Raw genomic sequence first — 13,606 nt, forward strand, 5'->3', positions numbered from 1 at the left:
AATGAGCGAAATCACACCAAATTTGGCAACAAAATGTCTCACTACACAAGGAGTGACCATCAATCAAAAAATTATGATTTTGTTATTCTGGAAGGATTTGGTGGGCAATGTCCTTTGGTTTTGGAATTGTAGTTCACCAACATCCAAAGACGACTGTGGACTCAAACAATGATGGATCTGGACCAAACTCTACACGAATACTCCATATGCCCAAATGTGAACTCCATCTGTGTTTATATTTGGGCATATTGAATATGCATGCCAAATTTGGTCCAGATCCATCATTGTTTGAGTCCACAGTGCTCTCTGCATGTAGGTGAACTACAACTCCCAAACTCAAGGTCAATGCCCTCCAAACCCTTCCATTATTTGCTGTTGATCATGGGAGTTCTGTGTGCCAAGTTTGGTTCAATTCCATCGTTGGTGGAGTTCAGAATGCTCTTTGATTGTAGGTGAACTATAAATCCCAGCAACTACAACTCCCAAATGTCAAGATTCTATTTTCCCCAAACTCCACCAGTGTTCACATTTGGGCATATGGAGTATTCGTGTAGAGTTTGGTCCAGATCCATCATTGTTTGAGTCCACAGTGATCCCTGGATGTAGGTGAACTACAACTCCCAAAACACAAGGTCAATGCCCACCAAACCCTACCAGTATTTTCTGTTGGTCATTGGTTCAATTCCATTGTTGGTGGGGTTCAGAATGCTCTTTGGTTGTAGGTAAACTATAAATCCCAGCAACTACAACTCCCAAATGACAAAATCAACTCCCAAACACAAAAAAGTGACAACCGAAAAGCATGACAAAGCATCTCCTGTGTCCAAAGAAGGAATGCAGCAGCTTGGACCAGGTTTCGTTGGGGTTTTGGGGGTTCCTTAAAGGAGGCCTTTCCTGACCCTTCTGCTTCTTCCGCAGGGTGTTGGGGGGCCCATGTTTGTCAAGACGTCCAAGAGCCGCGTGACCCTATCTGGCCTGCGCCAAGGGGCAACGTATGGTGTCCAAGTCCGAGCGCGATCCGAGGCTGGCTATGGAGGATTTGGGCCAGAAAGTGCCTTCCAGACACAAGGCGATGGTGAGTGAGCCCACCTTCTAGGGGTGGCGTTATCCCCCCAATTGCTCACATGAAATGCTGTCCCATTGCTGAGACTTTGCAGTGCACTCCTTTCACCTCTGGCTCTTGGATGATTTCGGATTAAATTATCAGTTTTCTTCTTCTCAACATGGGGGTGGGGACCCCTGGGGGGGGTCTATAGGGGGTGTCAGGGGGGTTGCCAAAGACTATCACAAAGTACAGTATTTTCTGTTGGTCATGGAGGTTCTGTGTGGGAAGTTTGGCCCAATTCTATCACCGATGGGGTTCAGAATTCTCTTTTATTGTAGGTGTAAAGGAGGGTAAAATTACTGCCACAAAATTTCAAACAGTTTCTTTAAAAATATGGTTCTTCCTTTTACAGATGGGTACAGGCACACACTACCCTTGCTTTATGATGGTTCATTTAACATAAATAAGTCACCTGACTTATCTAACTATATTGGCTCACAGCCAAACCCTGATTCTTAATATTAAAGAACCAGTCTTCCCTATAGTTTTCTAACTATAGTATTCCTGATGGTTTTCCACACACCACAGGATCAACTACCTTCTCCTGTAACTCTTTGGTCACAGACTAGTTCCCTGAATCCCTACCTAGAGATTTCAGTCCTTTCTGCAACTCTAATAGTCACAGACCCTTCCCTGATTCTCCCACTAGAGAAATCAGTCTTCCCTGTAGCTCACTGGCTTACAGACTGCCACTTGCAAACAGCTGCCCCGTGAAGTGACAGTTGCTATAGCAACTCAAGCCAAGCCAGCCACCATCTCTAACAAAATATAATCCTACATACTTACCATTTATTAACTACTGTTTAAACAACACATAACCATAAGAATAAAAATACACATCTTCACAGTAGGTGAACTATAAATCCCAGCAACTACAATTCCCAAATGCCAAGGTCTATTTTCCCCGTCTTAAGCCGCAGAGGGTGAAAAGGAAGGGGCCTGAGGCTCTTGGGAATGGGGTGGTTCATAATATGCTTGTCGTTGGCCTCTATAGAAATAGAGTGCTGGGATGGAGAGTGGCAGCAAGAGTATCCCCCCCTATATTAATTTCCGGGGAAATGGTCTGAGGCTGTTAGGAATGGTGGGAGTTGGAGTCCAAAACACCTGGAGGACCCAAGTTTGCCAATGCCTGGTATAGATGCACCTTAGGTAAACGCCAGGTATAACTGTTCAGCAGTGGGAAGGACTCCTTTGTTGGGGGTTTTAGATAAAACAATGTTTAGACAGGATGCTCAAGTGGTGAATTCCCTGAGACATCTCATGTTTAGACTTGATGACCTTTAGGTGCCCCTTTCTGTACGAAGAGGATGTGAAGTACCACTACATGAAAAAGGTACATCTGCACTGTAAAACAAATGCAGTTTGGCACAACTTGAACTGCTATGGCTTATTGCGATGGAATCCTGGAAGTTACAGTACTCAAGGGGTAGTTCATAATATGCTTGTAGTTGGCCTCTATAGAAATAGAGTGCTGGGACGGAGAGTGGCAGCAACAGTATCCTCCCCTATATTAATTTCCAGGGTGAAAACTTGTGTTTAAAGGGTTGTTGTGAGAATGCATTGTTGAAGGCTTTCATGGCCGGAATCACTGGGTTGTTTTCGTTTTTTTCGGGCTATATGGCCATGGTCTAGAGGCATTCTCTCCTGACGTTTCGCCTGCATCTATGGCAAGCATCCTCACTACCTCTGAGGATGCTTGCCCTAGATGCAGGCGAAACGTCAGGAGAGAATGCCTCTAGACCATGGCCATATAGCCCAAAAAAACCTACAACAAGTTGGTTGTTGTGAGTTTTCCGGGCTGTCTGGCCATCTTCCAGAAGCATTCTCTCCTGACATTTCACCCACATCCATGGCAGGTATCCCCAGAGGTTGTGAGGTCTGTTTGAAACGAGGCTCTTAGGAATGGTGGGAGTTGAAGTCCAAAACACTTGAAGGGCCCAAGTTTGCCCATGCCTGCTCTAAGGTCAACATAGTAATAAAACGCCTAGATAATAAAAAAGTAAATAAACAAATATGGAGGACCAGCTGTAGATACAGATCATAGAATCATAGAATGAAAGAGTTGGAAGAGACCTCATGGGCCATGTAGTCCAACCCCATTCTGCCAAGAAGCAGGAATATTGCATTCAAATCACCCCTGACAGATGGCCATCCAGCCTCTGTTTAAAAGCTTCCAAAGAAGGAGCCTCCACCACACTCCGGGGCAGAGAGTTCCACTGCTGAACGGCTCTCACAGTCATAGAATCAAAGAGTTAGAAGAGACCTCCTGGGCCATCATCCAGTCCAACCCCATTCTGCTAAGAAGCAGGAATATTGCATTCAAATCACCCCTGACAGATGGCCATCCAGCCTCTGTTTCAAAGCTTCCAAAGAAGGAGCCTCCACCACACTCTGGAGCAGAGAGTTCCACTGCTGAATGGCTCTCACAGTCAGAAGCAGGAAAGACACATTCAAAGCACACCCGACAGATGGCCATCCAGCCTCTGTTTCAAAGCTTCCAAAGAAGGAGCCTCCACCACACTCCGGGGCAGAGAGTTCCACTGCTGAACAGCTCTCACAGTCATAGAATCAAAGAGTTAGAAGAGACCTCCTGGGCCATCATCCAGTCCAACCCCATTCTGCTAAGAAGCAGGAATATTGCATTCAAATCACCCCTGACAGATGGCCATCCAGCCTCTGTTTAAAAGCTTCCAAAGAAGGAGCCTCCACCACAATCTGGGGCAGAGATGCATAAAATTACAAATTTTCCACATAAGCTTTTGACCAATACCTCTTTCTAGCTTGTATTTTTAATACTTTTCATGATATGGATTTCGAAGCAGCATTCCTCCTAATCATTGGGGGAAACTGGGGGAAAAGGCACGAGGACAGTGACAATTGCAGCAGTAATATTTTTGTGATTCTTTCGAAACGGAATATATAGACCAACGAAATATGTCTGAAGCTGCGGGATTAAAACCCGGCCCTTATTTCTCTGATTAAACGTGGGATCTGCTGGAAGGCTTAAAAGCCCCCCAGGTCTGCCAGGGATTAATCCATCTGCTGCCACGTGCGCGTTGGAGATGGAGGGACCTCACTGTCGGCGTGATGCTAATCCTTAGTGGTCCAGAGGAGTAGGTCAGGTGGGCCTGTCCCGGCCTGATCCCAGCGGGGGCTTTTTCCTCCCACGTTTACGCTTTTGGAAAGAAATCCAAGAAAATAATAATAATAATAATAATAATAATAATTTACTTATCGTGTCATCAGCAACCGTACCATTGGGTATCAGCCATTGGTTGAGGTGCTGGATTTAAGCCTGCCACTTTTGGACTCTCGCTTGCTGAGGTGTTCCGGCGAGTGTCTCTGTAGATCTAAGAAAACTATTTCTAGATTTAAGTTGTTGACATGCTGGCTGATACCCAAACAGGGGATGAGCTGGAGATGTCACTGCCTTGGTCCTTTTACTATTGGCTGCTACTTCCCGGCGGATGTCAGGTGGTGCAATACCGGCTAAGCAGTGTAATTTCTCCAGTGGTGTAGGGCACAGACACCCCGTGATAATGCGGCATGTCTCATTAAGAGCCACATCCACTGTTTTAGCGTGGTGAGATGTGTTCCACACTGGGCATGCATACTCAGCAGCAGAGTAGCATAGCACAAGGGCAGATGTCTTCACTGTGTCTGGTTGTGATCCCCAGGTTGTGCCAGTCAGCTTTCGTATGATATTGTTTCTAGCACCCACTTTTTGCTTGATGTTCAGGCAGTGCTTCTTGTAGGTCAGAGCACGGTCCAGAGTGACTCCCAGATATAATAATAATAATAATAATAATAATAATAATAATAATAATCTTTATTTATACCCCGCCACCATCTCCCCAATGGGGACTCAGAGCGGCTTACATGAGGCCAAGCCCAAATAACAATTACAATAAAGAAAAACCAGAACACAAACCGAAAAATATAATTTCCTTTGCTAAGGATTTTTTAAGGCAGTTCTTTTTGGAAGGACTTTGGGCACATCTGCACTGTAGGATTAATACAGCTTGATACTGCTTTAACTGCCATGGCTCAAGACTATGGAATCCTGGGACTTGTAGCTTGACGAGGTGCCAGCACTCCTTGGTGGGAGGGCTACTGACCATAGGTAAAGGTAAAGGTTGTCCCCTGATGTTAAGTCCAGTCATGTCCAAATCTGGGACTCTGGTGCTCATCTCCATTTCCAAGCCGAAGAGCCGGCATTGTCCGTAGACTCCTCCAAGGCCATGTGGCCGGCATGACTGCATGGAGTGCCATTGCCTTACTGTCGGAGCAGTACCTATTGATCTACTCACATTTGCATGTTTTCGAACTGCTAGGTTGGCAGAAGCTGGGGCTAACAGCAGGAACTCACCCCGCTCCCCGGATTCAAACCTGCAACCTTTCAGTCAGCAAGTTCAGCAGTTCAACAGTTTAACCTACTGTGCCACCAGGGGGTCCAGTGGGTTAAGTTGGTAATGGAGTGCCATTCCTTTCCTACTATTGGCTGAAGCTGGAGCTTACAGTGGGAGCTCACCCCTCTCCCCAGATTCGATCCTGGGACTTTTCAGTCAACAAGTTCAGCAGCTCAGTGGTTTAACCCACTTCCCCACTGGAGGAATCCTGGGAGTTGTAGCTTTACAAGGCTCCAGCACTCCTTGATGGGAGGGCTACTGACCATAAGTAAAAGTAAAGGTATTCCCCTGACATTAAGTCCAGTCATGTCCGAATCTGGGACTCTGGTGCTCATCTCCATTTCTAAGCCGAAAAGCTGGTGTTGTCCGTAGACACCCCCAAGGTCATGTGGCCGGCATGACTGCATGGAGCACTGTTACCTTACTGCCGGAACGGTACTTATTGATCTACTCATATTTGCATGTTTTCAAACAGCTAGCTTGGCTGAAGCTGGAGCTAACAGTGGGAGCTCACGCTGCTCCCCGGATTCGAACCTGGGACCTTTCAGTCAACAAGTTCAGCAACTCAAAGGTTTAACCCACTTCCCCACTGGAGGAATCCTAGGAGTTGTAGCTTGGCAAGGCCCCAGCACTCCTTGGTGAGAAGGCTACCGATCATGTGAAACTACAATTCCCACGATCCCATAGCACTGAGTGATGGATTTCTTAAGGCAGTTCTTTTTGGAAGGACTTTGGGCGCATCTGCATTGTAGGATTAATGCAGCTTGATACTGCTTTAACTGCCATGGCTCAAGACTATGGCAAGGCCCCAGCACTCCTTGGTGAGAAGGCTACTGACCATGTGAAACTACAATTCCCATGATCCCATAGCACTGAGTGATAGCACTTCAAGCAAGGTCAAATTGTATTCATTTCTCAGTGTAGAAAATGCATCCCAAAAAGATGTCAATAAAAGATTGCAACTATGCACAGAAGAAAAAGATAAAGGGGGGGGGGGGGGTGACAGAGTCGTTCAAGGAAGAACCATTTGCACCAGAGAGCAAGAAGTATAGGTTGCTTACCTGTAACCGTGTTTCTTTGAGTGGTAGCCTGTGAAATTCGGCAAACGGTTGCACAGGCGTAAAGAAAAGCCATATATGCGCATTTCACAGACTCCATGAAGAAGAAATGTCCTAATACGGTTCAGGAGAGGAAGCGACACTAGAGATCACATTGCAAACATACATTGGACGGTGGAACAAGTGTACGTTGCTTACCTGTAACCGTATTTCTTCGAGTGGTAGCCTGTGAAATTCGCCGAACAGTTGCGCAGATGTAAAAAAACCCATATGTGTGCATTTCACAGACTCCACGAAGAAGAAATATTCTAATACGGTTCAGGAGAGGAAGCGACACTAGAGATCACATTGCAAGCATACATTGGATGGTGGAGCACAACAAAAGGAGTTCAGAAGAAGATCAACCTGTGCTGCATAGATTACAGCAAAGCAATGACTTGGCAAGACCTGAGAAGGGCTGTGGATGATGGGGTGACTTGGAGATCTTTCCTTCAAGGGGTTCCCCTAAGTTGAGGTCAACAACAAATAATGCCAAGATTCTATGTCTTCTGCAGTCCTGGGAGAAGCAGTCTTCCTTCCTGACTGTGAGAGCCGTTCAGCAGTGGAACTCACTGCCCCGGAGTGTGGTGGAGGCTCCTTCTTTAGAAGCTTTTAAACAGAGGCTGGATGGCCATCTGTCAGGGGTGATTTGAATGCAACTCTAGGATTCTAGGATTCTATGATTCCCAGAAAAGTTCCATCTTTCTCTTCTGAATCAGTCCCCCAGCTTGGCCCAAATCCTAACTCTGTGCCCCTCTTTCCTCTCCTTGACCCTCCCTGCAGAGCTGGGCGGAGGCACAGAGAAGCTGGCCCTCATCGTGGGAACAGCCGCCCTGGGGGCCCTCCTGGTCCTGGCTGTGGTCATCGTCGCTGTGGTCTGCCTCCGGTAAGGATGGGCGGTCCAAAACCTATATGTGGGCGGGACCAGGGAAGTGGGAGGGGCTTATTGTCACACAGAGGGAGGGTTATTTATTTATTTCGTATCAAATGCATTGCATAAATTAGTATAATTAGTATAGAAATAGAAGAATCGCAGGTGGCTAAATATCTTTTGACCAAAAACGGGCAACAGCTACGGCATTGTCTGTAGCCTCCTACAATTCTTCCTCTGTACATGAGGCAGGGCATAGTGGACAAGCATACCGATGCAGAGTTGTCTGTTCTGCTCCACAGTCACACAAGGTGTGGGATTCTTTTAGGTAGTGCCATTTTGACAGGTTGTCTTTTGATCTGCCCACTCCACTCCTGAGTCTGTTCAGGGACTTCCAAGTTGCCCATTCTTGGTTTGCCCCTGGAGAAAGACCCTCATGGAGGGCCATCCAGTTGGGATTTCCTGACCAGAAAGACACCCTTGCTGTTGCTGGGGGGACACCAAGAGGAGTGGTGGTTCTCATAAAGCTTTTCCTTGATTTGAGTCTATTGGCAGGCGTCAGGGTTCACAGACCACCGGTGTTGTTGTTGTTGTTGGACCGGTGGTCTCTGAAACAAACTTCGAATCCCTGCTCAGCCATTGGGTGACCTTGTTGGGTGGCCAAAAGTGATAAAAAGAATAAAAACACACAAACCAATGTTATATCTTCCTTTGGAGGATTTTTTGTAGTAAAATAATATGGTTGCACTATTTACAAGAACTAGGTTTCTCACACGAGGCTTCTCTCACACAGAGGTTTACCTCACACTCCTTGGGACAACACTAGCTTTGGCCCACTGACTCCAACAGGCTTTGGCTACTAAATCTTTTCCGTAACACAAATAAACAAATACATAGTAGCTTTCCACACTGGAGCTTTCTCACATGAGGCTTCTCTCACACAGAGGTGTATCTCACACTCCTTGGGACGACACTAGCTTTGGCCCACTAAGTCTAGTAGGCTTTGGCCTACTAAATCTTTTCCCTAACACAAATAAACAAATACATAATAGCTTCCCACACTGGGGTTTTCTCACATGAGGCTTCTCTCACACAGAGGTTTACCTTACACTCCTTGGGATGACACTACCTTTGGCCCAGTGACTCTAACAGGCTTTGGCCTACTAAATATTTTCCATAACACAAATAAACAAATACATTGTAGCTTTCTACGCAGCAGCCTTCACACTGGAGCTTTCTCACACGAGGCTTCTCTCACACAGGGGTTTACCTCAAACTCCTTGGGACGAAACTAGCTTTGGCCCACTGATTCTAACAGGCTTTGGCCTACTAAATCTTTTCCATAACACAAATAAACAAATACATAGTACCTTTCCATGCAGCAGCCTTCACACTGGAGTTTTCTCACTCAAGGCTTCTCTCACACAGAGGTTTACCTCATACTCCTCGGGACGACACTAGCTTTGGCCCACTGACTCTAACAGGCTTTGGCCTACTAAATATTTTCCATAACACAAATAAACAAATACATAGTAGCATTCCACACTGGAGTTTTCTCACACGAGACTTCTCTCACACAGAGGTTTACCTCACACTCCTTGGGACGACACTAGCTTTGGCCCAGTGACTCTAACAGGCTTTGGCCTACTAAATATTTTCCATAACACAAATAAACAAATACATTGTAGCTTTCTACGCAGCAGCCTTCACACTGGAGCTTTCTCACACGAGGCTTCTCTCACACAGGGGTTTACCTCACACTCCTTGGGACGAAACTAGCTTTGGCCCACTGATTCTAACAGACTTTGGCCTACTAAATCTTTTCCATAACACAAATAAACAAATACATAGTACCTTTCCATGCAGCAGCCTTCACACTACAGTTTTCTCACTCAAGGCTTCTCTCACACAGAGGTTTACCTCACACTCCTCGGGACGACACTAGCTTTGGCCCACTGACTCTAACAGGCTTTGGCCTACTAAATATTTTCCATAACACAAATAAACAAATACATAGTAGCATTCCACACTGGAGCTTTCTCACACGAGGCTTCTCTCACACAGAGGTTTACCTCACACTCCTTGGGACGACACTACCTTTGGCCCACTGACTCTAACAGGCTTTGGCCTACTACATCTTTTCCGTAAGAAAAGGCAGCAACCTTCACACTGGAACTTTCTCACACAAGGCTTCTTTCACGCAGAGGTTTACCTCACACTCCTTGGGACAACACGAGTTTTGGCCCATTGACTCAAACAGGCTTTGGCCTACTAAATCTTTTCCATAACACAAATAAACAAATACATAGTAGCTTTCCACGCAGCAGCCTTCATACTGGAGATTTCTCACACAAGGCTTTTCTCACACAGAGGTTTACCTCACACTCCTTGGGACGAAACTAGCTTTGGCCCATTGACGCTAACAGGCTTTGGCTACTAAATCTTTTCCATAACACAAATAAACAAATACATAGTAGCTTTCCATGCAGCAGTCTTCACACTGGAGCTTTCTCACACGAGGCTTCTCTCACACAGAGGTTTACTTCACACTCCTCAGAACAACACTAGCTTTGGCCCAGTGACTCTAGCAGGCTTTGGCCTACTAAAACATTTGTATACCACAAATAAACAATTCCATAGTAGCTTTCCACACAGCAGCCTTCGCACTGGAGCTTTCTCACACGAGACTTCTCTCACACAGAGGTTTACCTCACACTCCTCGGAACGACACTAGCTTTGGCCCACTGATTATAACAGGCTTTGGCCTACTAAATCTTTTCCATAACACAAATAAATAGTAGCTTTACACACAGCAGCCTTCACACTGGAGCTTTCTCACACGAGGCTTCTCTCACACAGAGGTTTACCCCACACTCCTCGGGACGACACTAGCTTTGGCCCACTGACTCTAACAGGCTTTGGCCTACTAAATCTTTTCCATAACACAAATAAACAAATACATGATAGCTTCCCATACTGGAGCTTTCCCACATGAGGCTTCTCTCACACAGAGGTTTACCCCACACTCCTCGGGACGACACTAGCTTTGGCCCACTGACTCTAACAGGCTTTGGCCTACTAAATCTTTTCCATCTTCACCAGTTCCATTCTTCTGTCCAATGAGTGTGGCTAGGGGAGGGACTCATAAGGGAGGGTGGAGCTAACTGTCTGATGGGCGTGTCTTCCTCCTTGATTGGCAGGTGTCAGGGATCCTCCAGGTCACGAGAGGCGGAATATGCGGACAAACCAGGACAGTACCTGATTGGGCACGGTGAGTGCGTGCAAAGGTAGAGGTGGGGCTAGTTTCAGTGGGAGGACCCAATAGGGTATTGGAGGGGCCTAGCAGACTGCAGTGGCCGGAGCATTTTTTAATAGGTTGAGCATCCCATCTCTGAAAATATTACTACTATTACTATTATTGTTGTCGAAGGCTTTCATGGCTGGAATCACTAGGTTGCTGTGAGTTTTTTGGGCTGTATAGCTATGTTCCAGCTGCATGGAAAACTCACAGGAACCTATTATTATTGTTATTACTATTATTATCAATATTTGAGTCTTCTTATTACTATTTTCAATTTTGGAGTATTTATTTATTTATTTATTTCCTATATTTATACCCTGCCCTTATCACCCCCGAGGGGGGACTCAGGGTGGCCTCACAAAAGCACCAATTTAATAATAATAATAATAATAATAATAATAATAATAATAACAATAATAATAAATCACACGAGGCTTCTCTCACACAGAGGTTTATCTCACACTACTTGGGACGACACTAGCTTTGGCCCACTGACTCCAACAGGCTTTGGCTACTAAATCTTTTCCATAACACAAATAAACAAATACATAGTAGCTTTACACACAGCAGCCTTCGCACTGGAGCTTTCTCACACGTGGCTTCTCTCACACAGAGGTTTACCTCACACTCCTCGGGATGACACTAGCTTTGGCCCACTGACTCATGTAAGCTTCACACTGGAGAAGCTTACATGAGGCTGAGCCCACAATACATCAGTAATATAAACAATAGCAACAATAATACAAGCAATAAAACAAAACTCATAACAAAAATAAGCAATAGGCATTAACAGTAACACAACGACGTTTAAAAATCTATGGCTGGGCCAAATGTAATAATTAAAAATTTAAAAATAATTTATTATTATTATTATTATTATTATTATTATTATTATTTATAATTATATTTATTTATGTCCCGTTTTTCTCTCTTGATTGAGACCCCAAGAGGCTCACAACCACAAAAACAATGCAATTTCAAACCTGTAACATATAAATATTAAAACAAAATCAAACCTATAATTATTCCAAACATGCCAATTAAGATCACTTAAACAAAAACTGTTAAAATAATTGAAATAATTATATAGCACCCCCTGGCTTGTTCCTAAACGCTTTTCTGCTTTGAAAGCCCGCCTTTTGAAATTGCTCTCATGTGCCGTTTTGCTTTCGGGTGATTTGGTTTAGATCAGTTTTGTCTCATAGAATCATAGAATAGAATCCTAGAATCAAAGAGTTGGAAGAGACCTCATGGGCCATCCAGTCCAACCCCATTCTGCCAAGAAGCAGGAATATTGCATTCAAATCACCCCTGACAGATGGCCATCCAGCCTCTGCTTAAAAGCCTCCAAAGAAGGAGCCTCCACCACACTCCGGGGCAGAGAGTTCCACTGCTGAACGGCTCTCACAGTCAGGAAGTTCTTCCTCATGTTCAGATGGAATCTCCTCTCTTGTAGTTTGAGGAAATTCATGCACAAAATTATTTGAACTAATGGGTATAAAATGACCTTCAGGGTAGAAGGTGTTTACGGAACATCAATGAAGTTTGTGTTTGGACTTGGCTCCCATCTCCAAGATGCCCCATGCAAATATTTCATAATAATAATAATAATAATAATAATAATAATAATAATAATTTGTCATGTCAGGCAACCAGTCATTATATTACATTTCTAACAGAACAAAACAAACAGACAGACAAAACACAAAATTTGCAAGCTTGGTAGTTGATTAAATGTCCTTTGACCAGTATCTGGCCACTTGGAGTGCCTCTGGTGTGAGTATAAGAAGGTCCTCCATTGTGCATGTGGCAGGGCTCAGGTTGCATTGCAGCAGGTGGTCAGTGGTTTGCTCTTCTCCGCACTCACATGTCGTGGATTCCACTTTGTGGCCCCATTTCTTGAGGTTGGCTCTGCATCTCATGTGGTACCAGAGCGCAGTCTGTTCCGCGCCTTCCAAGTCACCCAGTTTTCTGTGTGCCCAGAGGGGAGTCTCATTTGGTATCAAGTTCTGGGTTTGGGCCTGCCACTTTTGGACTCTCGCTTGCTGGGGTGTTCCACCGAGTGTCTCTGTAGATCTTAGAAAACTATGTCTTGATTTAAGTCATTGATGTGCTGGCTGATACCCAAACAGGGGATGAGCTGGAGATGTCTCTGCCTTGGTCCTTTCACTATTGGCTGCTACTTCCCAGCGGATGTCAGGTGGTGCAATACCGGCTAAGCAGTGTAATTTCTCCAGTGGTGTAGGGTGCAGGCACCCCGTGATAATGCGGCATGTCTTATTAAGAGCCACATCCACTGTTTTAGCGTGTGAGATGTGTTCCACACTGGGCATGCGTACTCAGCAGCAGAGTAGCATAGCGCAAGGGCAGATATCTTCCCTGTGTCTGGTTGTGATCCCCAGGTTGTACCAGTCAGCTTTCGTATGATATTGTTTCTAGCGCCCACTTTTTGCTTGATGTCCAGGCAGTGCTTCTTGTAGGTCAGGGCACGGTTCAGGGTGACTCCCAGGTATTTGGGTGCGCTGCAATGCTCCATTGGGATTCCTTCCCAGGTCATCCTCAGAGCTCGGGATGCTTATCCGTTCTTAAGGTGAAAGGCACATGTCTGTGTTTTAGATGGATTAGGGATCAGCTCTTTTTCCCTGTAGTAGGCGGTAAGAGCACCTAGAACTTCGGAGAGCTTCTGTTCAACCATCTCAAAGCTCCCTGCTTGAGCGGTGATGGCACGATCATCAGCATAGATGAAGCTCTCCGTCCCTTCTGGCAGTGGCTGGTCATGTGTGTAGATGTTGAACATGGATGGAGCAAGCATGCTCCCCTGAG

General features: G+C 45.3%; 1 protein-coding gene across 3 annotated transcripts in view; it reads left to right on the top strand.

The window, feature by feature from the left end:
- The window catches only part of EPHB4 (EPH receptor B4), a 112,705-nt gene that overhangs the window by 80,448 nt on the left and 18,651 nt on the right, over positions 1 to 13,606 (top strand). For all 3 annotated transcript variants that reach the window (XM_067469667.1, XM_067469666.1, XM_067469668.1), the window contains 3 exons: positions 919 to 1,075; positions 7,395 to 7,497; positions 10,683 to 10,753. In XM_067469667.1, the coding sequence (XP_067325768.1) occupies positions 919 to 1,075; positions 7,395 to 7,497; positions 10,683 to 10,753 (331 nt within the window). The remainder of the gene's footprint in view (positions 1 to 918; positions 1,076 to 7,394; positions 7,498 to 10,682; positions 10,754 to 13,606) is intronic.

Source organism: Anolis sagrei, chromosome 6, assembly GCF_037176765.1.
Source record: "Anolis sagrei isolate rAnoSag1 chromosome 6, rAnoSag1.mat, whole genome shotgun sequence".
In the NCBI taxonomy this organism is placed as follows: Eukaryota; Metazoa; Chordata; class Lepidosauria; order Squamata; family Dactyloidae; genus Anolis; species Anolis sagrei.